Source organism: Ursus arctos, unplaced genomic scaffold (assembly GCF_023065955.2).
Source record: "Ursus arctos isolate Adak ecotype North America unplaced genomic scaffold, UrsArc2.0 scaffold_6, whole genome shotgun sequence".
Classification (NCBI taxonomy): Eukaryota; Metazoa; Chordata; class Mammalia; order Carnivora; family Ursidae; genus Ursus; species Ursus arctos.
In genome coordinates this window covers 35091839-35103933 of record NW_026623078.1, presented here as the reverse complement: position 1 = coordinate 35103933, position 12095 = coordinate 35091839, and the positions used below count along the sequence as shown (strand labels likewise).

At 41.7% G+C, this 12095-nt stretch overlaps 1 protein-coding gene across 2 annotated transcripts in view; it reads left to right on the top strand.

Annotated features, from left to right (window-relative positions):
- MRPS28 (mitochondrial ribosomal protein S28) overlaps positions 1-12095 on the top strand; it is a 210416-nt gene that overhangs the window by 130604 nt on the left and 67717 nt on the right. The window contains exon 3 of one of the 2 annotated variants that reach the window (XM_057307687.1): positions 5988-6084. The exons of the other annotated variant lie outside the window; for it this stretch is intronic. Coding sequence (XP_057163670.1) covers positions 5988-6057 — 70 coding nt within the window. The 3' untranslated portion in view covers positions 6058-6084. The remainder of the gene's footprint in view (positions 1-5987; positions 6085-12095) is intronic. 2 annotated transcript variants of the gene reach the window in all.

Below are 12095 nucleotides of genomic sequence, written 5' to 3'. Positions count from 1 at the left end.
GGCAGCGGGACTCCCGCGTGAACCGCGGCTGCCGCACAGCTGCGCCGTCACCCCGGCACCCCTGACGCCGTGGGAAAGCGGCGGCCGCGCGCCCCCGCCGCCCGCCGCCGCCCGCCGCCGCGCGCCGACCCCGCTCCGCCGCGGAAGGGCACGGTCTCCCTCCGCGCTCCCGCGCTCGAGCGCCGGCCGTTTCTCAGGACCTTCTTCCTTTCCTTTTTTTCTTCTTTTCTTTCTTTCTTTTTTTTCTTAAAGGAATCTGCCAGTAGCATATGAGAATACCCCCCCCCCCAGAATTACCAAATAAGGCTTGGATTTTATTTCGGCCGGCGCCTGGGTCCCCGGCCTTGCACTGCGTCCTCCCCTCCCCGGGCGCGCGCAGCCTCCCGGCGGGCTAACCAGCGCCCCGTCTGCGTTTGGCCAGTGTTCTCCGCTTGAAGACGCTGTCTGAACCCCTAGCTTCGTTGATTCGTACTTGAAAATGTGTAATAAGGAAACGCTGCGTTCCACAGGTCACTGCACGTAAGCAGGGGGCAGCCTAATCACCAGATCAGTTAACCTGTTTACCAGACACCTGACAGGAAGGTGGCGCGGTTGAGTGGCAGTGACAATGGCCTGTACGTCAGGAGCCCGGGGTTATGTTTCCAGCTTTACCACAGACTGAGCGGGCTCTCCTCACCGTGCCTCACTTTCTCCGTGGAGAGAGCCTGGATAAAGGCGCTTTGAGAAAGCTGCGCTGAGGATTAGTGAGATAATATCTGTGTAGAGCTCTGCGGTTCTTGAAGGAAAATGCTGTGTAAATACAACTTGCTGAGCTTGTTGTAATCATCGCCCTTCTCGTGGCTATTAATCTTGACTTCCCTTCCTCGTCTGGTTTGGCTTCGTTATATAACCCGGTGTGTGCATGCGCGTGCCTGCGTGCATGTGTGTTTGCGGACGTGGGGGTGGGATTCAGATTCAGAATAAAAGCCAGCCCCTTCCAGACCAGTAAAGCCAGGTACATTCCAAGCTGGGAAACCCCTAAAGTTTGACAGATTAAAGTATTATCTCAGTTTCAACTCGGCTGCCCCATATTTCACATTTTTTTCTTTCTGTGCTACATTAATTTTAAGAGACTTCACTGAATGATCAAGAGCATCAAAGTGAAGTTTAAGGGGTTTTTGTCTTTGTCTTTGTGCTTGCTTGCCCATATCCAAATAAATAGGTCTATGTTTAAATGATTGCGAGACACTTGAGCAGGATTTAATGTTAAGAGATAAATAATTGCACTGAGTGAAGCTAACAGTTCACTGGACACTATTCCTTGGGGACAACAAAGAGTTCACCAGTTCTGTCTGTCCAGTACGAAAAGTTTTAGTGTGGGGCTGAGGACAATGAGGTCCGCTTGTCCAGATAGCACTCCACTCAGCCTGGGAGAATCTCTGACAGGGCTCTCAGTAGTCACCTTGCTTTCAGCTCCCTGTCCACCCCTGGAACCTGGTGTCCTCCTGCCCGCCACACTCTAAAGCTCCCAGGTCAGAGTGGTGAAGGGCAAGGAAGAAACTTCTGGGCTGATAATGTCTTTAGTGTATATTTCTGTTGTGGCCTATGTGGTTGGTACTTGAATTTAAAAAAAAAATCTATTTATCTATATATAGATATATACACACGCACAGCCTGATAAACTTGTAATAACCTTACATTAATACTGCTTCATTTCTAATAAAAACTGTGTTCTAAAGATTTGGCCTAAAAGGGCTGTTTGGGGGGGAGGGATGGGGTAACTAGGTGATGGACATTGGGGAGGGTATGGGTTTTCATGAGCACTGGGTATTTTATAAGACTGATGAATCACAGACCTGTACCTCTGAAATAAATAATACATTAAATTTTAATTAATTGAATTTAAATAAAAGGGCTGTTGGGGGCACTTGGGTGGTACAATAGGTTAAGCATCTGCCTTCAACTCAGGTTATGATCTTGGGGTCCTGGGATCAAGCCCTGCATCCAGCTCCCTGCTTCTCCTTCTCCCTCTGCCCCTTCCCCCCCACCTTGTGCTCTCTCTCAGACTCACATGCATGCTGTCTCTCTCTCAAATGAATAAAATCTTTTTGAGAGTGAGACAGAGAGAGAGAGAGCGAACACAAGCAGGGTGAGGGGCAGAGGGAGAAGCAGACTCCCTGCTCAGCAGGGATCCTGATGTGGGGCTTGATCCCTGGACTCCAGGATCATGACCTGAGCTGAAGGCAGACACTTAACCAACTGAGCCACCTAGGTGCCCCTGAATAAATAAAATCTTTAAAATTAAAAAAAAAAAATAACAGGGCTGTTGATTTTTGTGATGGATTTTATCCTCCTAAAAATCAACTAAATCAACTTAATGCCTTCTATGTATCAGGTGAAGTTATAGGCAGCTGACAAGAAACATATCTCCTTTTACTTTATTACTTATTTTTGAGGGGCTACATGATTAGCAGTAACTCTCACTTTTAAAAAGTCTGAATCGGGTTTAGATCCCTGAATCCCAAATGGCAGAAAACAGGCACCATGAGGCATCTAGTCCATCAACTCGACTGATAAAGCTCTATCCTCTCTTTTTTGTAAAGCCTCCTTCAGCCTTTCCATTTATGAAAAGTAAACATTTAGGGAAATCACTAAATACAACATTGTCATGATCAGGTACACTCTATCCACAGCATTTGACATACCGAAAATAATTCAAATATGAGGTGAGTCGTATCAATTATTTTCTTACTGAATTGATCAGAAAAGGTAAAAGATAAAATTTCTGTATCTAGTTCTGTCCCTAGCGTTCCTGGCCTTGTACAAGTCGCTTCACTGGTCTGTTCCTGATAATGCAAGAAAGCAGGGCTTGTCAAGAAACTGGCTGGAGGTGATGAGGATTAAATACCTCATGTTCTTTAATCAGGAAATGCTCTGGTGCCGTAACACCTCGTTCAAACAATGATGCCAATTTTAACTCTCAGACACACAACTATCAAATTAGGAAGCATTAAAAAAAGAACAGCTCAAGTAGGCTATGCACTAAAGGTTACATCCCTTATTATTAGGAGATTCACATAGGCTCAGAGCCTATCTGCTTTTTCTTGAAGCACGATTCTAACAGTCTCGGTTTTTTGATTTTCCACCACACAATAAACAGAAGGGGGATGATGGGATACTGACTGTAACTGAATCCCGAAAGGAAGTTTAAGACCCAAAAAAGAAGTGATAAGTAATTTCAAACACGAATACTCATCTGGAGGCTTTGTGTGAGCAAACCTTTCAACACAAAAGATCTGGAGTTCATCAGTATATGTCAATATAAATAACAATAATTATGAACATTAATAAGTAAGATAAAGTGAAATGATGCCTATTGCACTCTGTTTAGAAAGGCAGGGAAGTTCATGAAGATTTTGATATAAAATACATAGTTTTAGTACTTAAAGGAATAAGCTTCAGTTGGTTGTGAAATAGAGTAGTAAAATTCCTCATTTTTCAAGAATGTTAGACAAAAGAGGCATTGCGATAGGAAAAACTAATAGTACCTTAGGTTTACATGTTATTCCAGTGGATGCCCTTCAGATAAACTTCAGACAGCAAGGGGTGATTGGTTCAATGATGATTGCAGGAAAGATTATCATCCACTAAATAATTCAGCTCATATCCTTTTCCCTCTGGTATTCTATCCAAGAAGCATCAAAGCCTGGTTTTGCTTAGTGAGATCTCAATCCGTAGGAGGTTGGCTAAAGACCATGAGTTCTAGGTATGTTAAATGTGGGTCACCAAGCTTGTCTGTGTAAGCCATTAAGGGTTGGGAGGCAGTTTGATAAAACTACAGAAAGCATCTGGGAAATGCAAATTAAGAACTAGCCACAAGAATTACCTGGAAAGATAAGCTGGAGGTGCTTAGAGCACATCAGACCATGATTGGTCATGTTCCAACAAATATGAAAAAAGCATATCTGGGTTTCTCTAGAGAACACAAAAATGAGAAAACAAGATCAGAAGAACTTGGTTATTCTGGAGCAATACAAAGAGGAAAAGAATTTTTTGTGAATGGAAATATGGCTTCAGAAATGAAATTCTGAGATTAAGATTTCATTTGGATGAGCTCAGTTGCAAGGATAGCTGATGGATGTTTCTAAAATCAATTCTAATATTTGAATATGGAAAAAATACATACATATATTTTTATTTTTACCCAACATCTAATTTAGAAGGGAAAGAAAGCTTATAGTTTGCCCTGGAGCAATAATCACAAAGCTATGTTAATAGATTCGCTAATGCCAAAGGTTTTCTTACTTTAAGAAAAGATAGATGCAAACCACAATATGTTGTCACTTGAAAAATTATTTTGTGCTTTCCCTTTAGTAGGTGATGTCTATTTCAAAACACACTCAAAATATCTCCTTTCTCCAATAACTATGGCTGAGTCTATTTCTCTGCATTGCTAAAGTGGTAAGGGTTGAGCACTGGCCCCATTATAGGTGCTCACCTGAGTTATCGTGGTTAACATTCATAATAATCCAATGAGAAAAGTATTTATTATCTTTTTTTTTTTAAGACGAGGAAGCTAAAGCTTAAAGAGATAAGGTAACTTGCCTTTGTTCACTTGAGTAGTGAAGTGTTGGAGTTAGTCTTCAAACTTAGGTCTGTGTTTTCCAGAGCCAGCGTTCCACCATCTGCCTTACCATAAGAATAAGACTCCATTTGCTTGTACTGGCTTATTCATTCCAAGGTCTGGATGCATACCAGTCTTTAAGCATCTAAAATTTATGGAATATGTTTTGAGACTCTGAATATCAGTGAAGTGTCAGAAATTTGGAATTCTTTTTTTCCTCCTTTTTCAGCAAAGATTCAAACTTTTCAAAGTAAAGATCAGTCCAGAAATTAAGTCAGGTGTCTGCTTCTCATTTATTACTGCTAAGTTGCTTAAAATGCAGTTAGATTTGCCTGATGAACGTAAGTGCAAGTTAAGAAACATGATTGTGTTCTTTCTGCAACTCAAAGAGGAATAGTCCCATGTAATTGGACTAGTGGTTGGTATTGTATTCTGACATAGAAAAAGGATTTGGAGGCTTTTGTGGTTGTGTACTTTCTACTCCTTTGTTTAGAGGTTTGAGAAATTCTGAGAGGTATAAAAAGGTACTAACACAAAGTTTAGGTTTGTGAAAAAGAAAATTAGGAAGCACTTAACACACAGTATCAAATTTCCTTTTTTAAAAAACAAAAAACAAAACAATAAAACACTACATTCCCCATGATTTCTTTTCAGATAATAGTGTTTGTTCTTCAATGAGCTAACATTTTAACTCTTCAGACCTCAAAAATAAGTAGGGTTCCTTTTCTCTCCACCTTTCTCTCCTTCCAGTGTGTGGTGGGGAGCAGGGAGCAATCAGAAAATAACTTACCAATTTTATTTAATGTAATTTTTAGATTTAAAAAAATGTCCCATGGTTAAAACTGCAAGAGTGAGGCATAAAACACCCTCATGAACAAATACATTTTAAAAGGCTTCCTTTGAAATAGAATTTCTGGTGTGGTTGGGAGCTTATTTTTCAGTAGGATTATCAATATCTATAATACTACATGAGGGAGATAGATACTAAAAAAAAAAAGTCATGACATGACATAGCTCTTAGGGTAGAGTGGGTAGAGAAGATATTTCCCATAACAATGGGCAAGAAAAGCTTTATGTGAGAACAGACATTTGAGATGAGCCTTGAAACATGGTGAAGATTTGCCAGGTAGAGACAGATATTGGGATACAGAAAAGCTATTAGCTGAATTTATGAAAGTTTATCATCCTTAGAAAGTTTTTCTTTGGTGGGGGTGCCTTTGCTTTATCGTAAGTTCAATTTGGCCACAAAGGGTTATCTCTCCTGAAGAGGTAGCTTTTTACTAAGAGAAGCAGGGTTACTGTCAATAACATTAAGTATAAAATAATGCTTGGATGATCAAAACTTCAATCCCACAAATGCTTATGCAGTGCCTACTCTGCGCAGGGCCCCGTACGCGGAAGTGAGAGGAGAAGGGGAATTCCTCCAGGAGCCACAGGATTACAGTTTGCTCTGAGAAAAGGAAGTCACCTTTTGTTGAGAGGTAAGGGTGCAAGACAAAGCAGTTAAAGTGCAAGGGAATGGTGTGGAGGGAGAGAAAAGCAGACTGGTTTTCCCAAGACCTATGTTGGTGATGGGGAAAAAATGGTTTAAGACAAGTGGAAGCTGGAGGAGTTAGCTGGCTTTATTGGGAGCATTTTCCCAGAAGCATTCTATCTATCTATCTATCTATCTATCTATCTATCTATCTATCTATCTATCTATCATCTATCTATCTATCAACTATCATCATCTATCTATCTATCTATCTATCTATCTATCTATCTATCTATCTATCTATATATCTATCATCTATCTATCAACTATCATCATCTATCTATCTATCTATCTATCTATCTATCTATCTATCTATCTATATATCTATCATCTATCTATCAACTATCATCATCTATCTATCTATCTATCTATCTATCTATCTATCTATCAACTATCATCATCTATCTATCTATCTATCTATCTATCTATATATCTATCATCTATCTATCAACTATCATCATCTATCTATCTATCTATCTATCTATCAACTATCATCATCTATCTATCATCTATCTATCTATCTATCTATCATCTATCTATCTATCTATCTATCTATCTATCTATCATCTATCTATCTATCAACTATCATCTATCTATCTATCTATCTATCTATCTATCTATCTACTATCATCATCTATCTATCTATCTATCTATCTATCATCTATCTATCTATCTATCTATCATCTATCTATCAATCTATCCATCCATCCATCCATCCATCCATCCATCTATCAGGATAGGAGAGGAAGGGAGAGTGAAGATGGGAGAATGGAAAATGCAATGTCAGAGTATCTGGTCTTAGAGATTTTCTCCATTACCGTGAGGCTAATACAAGTCACTGCCAAGACCAGAGAAGTGATAATATATGTCAGAAGCCACAGCTATGTAGGAGTAGTTTTCATCCCTTCCCTGTGGAATCATCATCAGAACATGTTAAGACTAGAAGAGGTATTAGAGAACACCCATCTGCTCCAGTCTCCTTCCCAGAGACAGGGAAATGGAGGGCAGAAGTGAAGCTAAATAGCCAGCTTGCTGGAGTGGACTTGGGCCTCTGGCTATAGTCTGCTGCTGTTCACAAAAGCTGTCAGTCTCACTTCATAATTTTCAGTCGTGATAGTTTTGCATTCTGCTTCATGGCATATACATTTTTGTTCTAATATCAAAATATTTTAAGTTACTTCGTCCGGTAAAACTGCTGTTCATAAAGATCCTGTGGCTTCCCGTAATTCTGACACACTGCTGCTGCTTGGGACTCCAGCGTGAGACGCCTGGCTCTCCACGAAGACACTACTTCCTGTTCTGCAACTGGACCTGCTACTTAGACTCTTGTGCTCTCCGTGAAAATAAAGAATTCTCTTCTTGGTGAAATTTCAGTTTTCAAGGAGGCCTAACCTTGCCGTTTATGAGAGAAGGAAAGTCTCCTGTTCTCCTTGTATGGCATCTGTTCCCAAGCATTCACTCTTCCATTCAACAAATATTTATTGAGAAACTACTACATGACAGGCAATGCGTCATGGTGAACAAGACAGTCAGGGTCCCTGCTCTTGGGGAGTCTTCATCTTTGTCAAGAGAGAAATAATAAACTAAAAGCAGACATCCCTGCCTTCTCATCTCATTCTGCATGAACTCCACATCATGAAAATTTTATGAATCCTTCTGTCTATGCAATTTAGTTGGAAAGCAAGAAATGATCATAAAATGAAACCCTCAAAAGTAACACAGTGATCTGGATATAATTTTGGCTGCCAAGACAATGAAAGCTTTGAGAACTTTGAGATAGACTTTGAGAGGAGACAGTCCGCACCATTTCATCCCATGTTTGGAAAGATGAGACCACCATGGCCCAGTACGTTGTTCAAGGTCATTTGGCTTACCAGAACTAGGACTAGAACATGGGCAGAGTCTTCTCACTCTATCTCCCCTTGGAATTCTATGGCCAGTGTTAGGTTTGGGGCACTGTGAGGACAGAGCACCATCCATGTCTCAGGCTCATAGGAAAATATGCTGATTCTGTAGGTGGGGGCTGGCGAAGAGTCTGCCATTGCCCTGACTTCTTTAAGTAGCAGGAAGACTTCCTCCTTATGACTAGAATCTGAGCTGCTCCTCCTCTGAATCTTGAATCCCTGCCTTTTCCTTTTAACACTGTGTTAGGTGTGAAACCCATCGCCAAGAGTAAACAGCTACAGTAGGTGAAGAGGGATTAAGATGGCCCAGGCAAATCCTGAGGCCGGCACTTTTCATGGCTGAACAGAAAAGTAGAAGGGAAAACACATTGCCTAATGCTGCGGGAGCTGCCTAATGCATTATCTATAGACTAGATGCTTATCTTTTCATCCAAGTGTGGAAGATAAGTGTCTCCAAGCACAGAGTACAGCCTGTGCCTAGACACTCAAAGGCTGGTTATTGTTGAGGATTATGTAAAATGGCTGTTGGGAGCTCAAAAAAAAAAAAAAATCACAGAGTTCTGTTTGTTCCTATTGTCAGACTGAGATATGAGCCAGGGAAAGAAGGAAGGAAAGAAAGACTAACACCTGGCCAGGTAGCTCTCGAGTGCCCACATGAGCCAAACCACTTGACCTTTTAATTACCACAAACCCAGCTACTGTGGGTGTTTGCACCCTTAGGAAGCAGTGTTCTGACTGTGCTACGCAAGGCTGGACTGGGGAACGGGGGTAAGATTTTTAGATTCATGCCTAGCTACTTTGTGGCTGGAGAAGGAGGTCCTTCTCCCGTGTTCCTGTCTAAGTTAATGGCATGTTGTACACTCACTTGCCTATTGGTGAGGGCTTCTCCCTCCTCTCCCCATCGTGCCCATTGTCTGATCCTGCCAGTCTCCCTGCCAGACCTCTCCCAAGCCCATCTGCTTCTCTCCATGTCCAGGGCCACATCCAGTCCAAGCCACGGTCATGGCTCATGCCCAGTCTCTACAATAGCCTCCCGACTGCTCTTCCAGCGTCCAGTCTTGACTGCGTCTCAAATCCATTCTCCATTCTGCAGGCACCGTTACCTTTTCAAAGTGCAGTCTAATCTGTTCAAAACCACCACTGACTTTTCGCTGCTCTTAAGATAAAATCCAAACCCTTCAGTGTGACTCACAGAGCCCCCCATCAGGTCAGTCCTCATCCTGCTGTCACTCCCCTTGTTGTGGGTATGCCAGCTACCCTGGCATCCACTCATTTTCTCAAATGCCCCATTCTTTCCTGTTTCAGAGCCGTCAGCATGCACTTCTCTCTGCCTGGGAGGCCTCTCTCACTGTCTATCTGGCTTCAATAATTCCTTTATATCCTTGAATTCCTGAGAAAGAATCTCTCTGACTGCCTCGCTAGGTCTGTTACATGCTTTCTTAGCACTCAATTTTTTCTTTATGCATTTATGAGTTTATAATTAAATAATTGATTGGTGTTTGCTTAGTATACATTTCATCTAAGAGATAGCACTCACAGTGAGGGCACATACTATCTCTGTCTACAGCATCCAGGGCAACATGCTTGGCATATCGTAGCATGCAGATTTTGTGGAATGAACAGAAAGAGATCTCTTCCACTATGCCACCTTCTATCCCAGGCCACCACAGAACCTAGTATATCAGAAGTGCTAGATAAATTTTCCTCAATGGATTTTAGGTCATCGGGTTAGTGATTTAGAAGCACAACTTCTAAACGTTTCTCCTAGAGACCTGCTTATATTTTAGGAAATCTAACTTAATAAGTGAAACTTCCAGTGACTTTTTCATAATTGCTGATTCAACCTGAATCTATGGTTCTAAGCCTTAAAGTTGTCTCTTTTGCTAGTTTTGCTCTTTATTTGTGACTGCTTAGTTAATATGGACTGGGGAAGTGTTTCTGGGGAGGACAGCTGAGAAGGGGCATGGGCAGGACCTCACAAGGTAACTTAACCTCTGCATGATCCTTTTCTGCTCTCCTGGCTGCTCCAACCCTTCCTCCCCCCTTAAGCCTTCTAGGACTTCCCTTGACTTTTCTACTTCCAGCAGAGACTGTTTATTAAGAAAGTATATCAAGGTGAAGCTCTTACTTCCACTCAGTTGTATTTTCACTAATATTCTCTTCTTTCTTCCTCTTCATTTCTTCATCCTCTCCTTCCTCCTACTATCTCAGAACAAGTGGCATTTTATTCTTTTCCAAAATTTACCCTCCAGCCATACTCTTAATCCCAGCTTCTCCTGTCTGGGTTAAGACTTTGATCTCTTCATTGTGACTTCTCTCTTTTATCTTCAGTCTCTCTCTCCACTGGTCCCCCTTCATAGCCTACACACATGCTCAGTCCTCAAAAAAATCCCTCAAGCCTTTACTTTTATCCGAATTCCATCCTCCACCTCTCTTTCTCTTCCACCTCTATTCTTTTACGATCAAATTCCTCAAAAGTGTTGCCCCCCACACCATCTCTACTTTCTTTACACCTGCTACTCTTGTACTCCTTTTGTTTATGCTTTATTATACTCACTCAATATTGTTTCTGACTTCTCTACTTTAGTGAAAAACAAAACAGAATGTCCGTGATAACCTCCAAAAAGAGAAATTCAATGAATGTGTGTGTGGTATGTATTGTAAACTCCACGTAAGGGATTGTATCGGGTGTGCAGTGGGGCAGAGACATCATTCCTGCTCTCCTGGAGCCCAGAGACAGAGGAGCATATAAGCATCTACAGTAAAAGAAAATAATTGCTTTATGGAAGTACCCATGAAGTATGACGAAATCATGGGGCAGTCTACCTAGAAGAGATGATATATGCTTCACTGAGAAGTCAATCCTTCAACTGAGAGTTGCAGAAAGCAAAGGTGATGGATAAGGTCGAACATGCTACGTGCTCTAAGAGAGTAGAGCACAAATGTAATGATAGAGGAAAGCAAGAGAACTTCCAAAGAGGTGGAGACAACAGGGACGGTCAAAGAATTCTTGAGCAAGGTGATGATACTTGATCAGGAATCCTGAGACATGGATGGAATGTGGACATTTTGGAAGTCAGATGGCTAAAAAGCTTGAAGGATTTCAGCTCTAAAAGACTGAAATATGGAAGGCGAGAAGAGAACTGATCTCCCAGAGGGAAGGCCCCATTGGTTTTAAGGAATCAGGGTAGATGGTAACAGCACCTGCACAAATGGTGTTTCCAGGAGATTATCAATGAGGCTGCTGTCTACCTTTAATCACATGTGTTAAGTGTTTTTACTGAATAGGGAGTGCACACCAAAGGTTAGAGGGGAGGTCTAAGTGTTAGCTCTTCCCTTGCAAACTATCTCCGTCTGCTCCATGTGATTTAATCTGCCCTTAAATGAGGGAGGAACAATGTAACTGAACAGGTCTTTCCCCCTCTCTCATTTCTATGTATTTTACGCATAAAACAAACCATTTTATAAACCCTTTCCCTGCTCTATTTCTTAAACTCCCCCTCTCCTCTCCCCTCTGGGTCTGTTGGCAGACAGAAAGGGAACAATATTCCATTTGTGAGTGAAAAGAGGACACCGATAGAATGGTTTAGAAATGGAAACAATGCCCAAATAAAGGACTTGTTCTTGGCTTCTCCCTTTCTGCACCCCACAGAGTAGTTTTTGAACTGTGTCAGGACACTTCCCTTCATCCACTGACCCAGGGAGCCAGGAACGGTTTCTGTTGAGTGGTTTTTAAGTTTCGGCCAATGTCACTATCAATTAGAACATCACAAATTAAAAAGCAGGATTGCCCTAAGATACAAATACAGAAAGCTAACGTAAGAATAAAACTGAGGTGGGGGTGGCGATTGGGATTTTTGCTTTCTGGCCCCAGGACGAAGAGCTGGGGAGGGTTGCTGTTTTTATTAGCCATATTGTGACCACACTAGGATCAGTAGTGAAAACATTACTGAGTGTTGAGTGAGGGCTAATCCCCGTGGGGAGCGCACAGAGGACAAGGGCCTGCCTTGGGCTGGCAGCCACAGATAAACAGGACAAAACAATAAACAGTAGA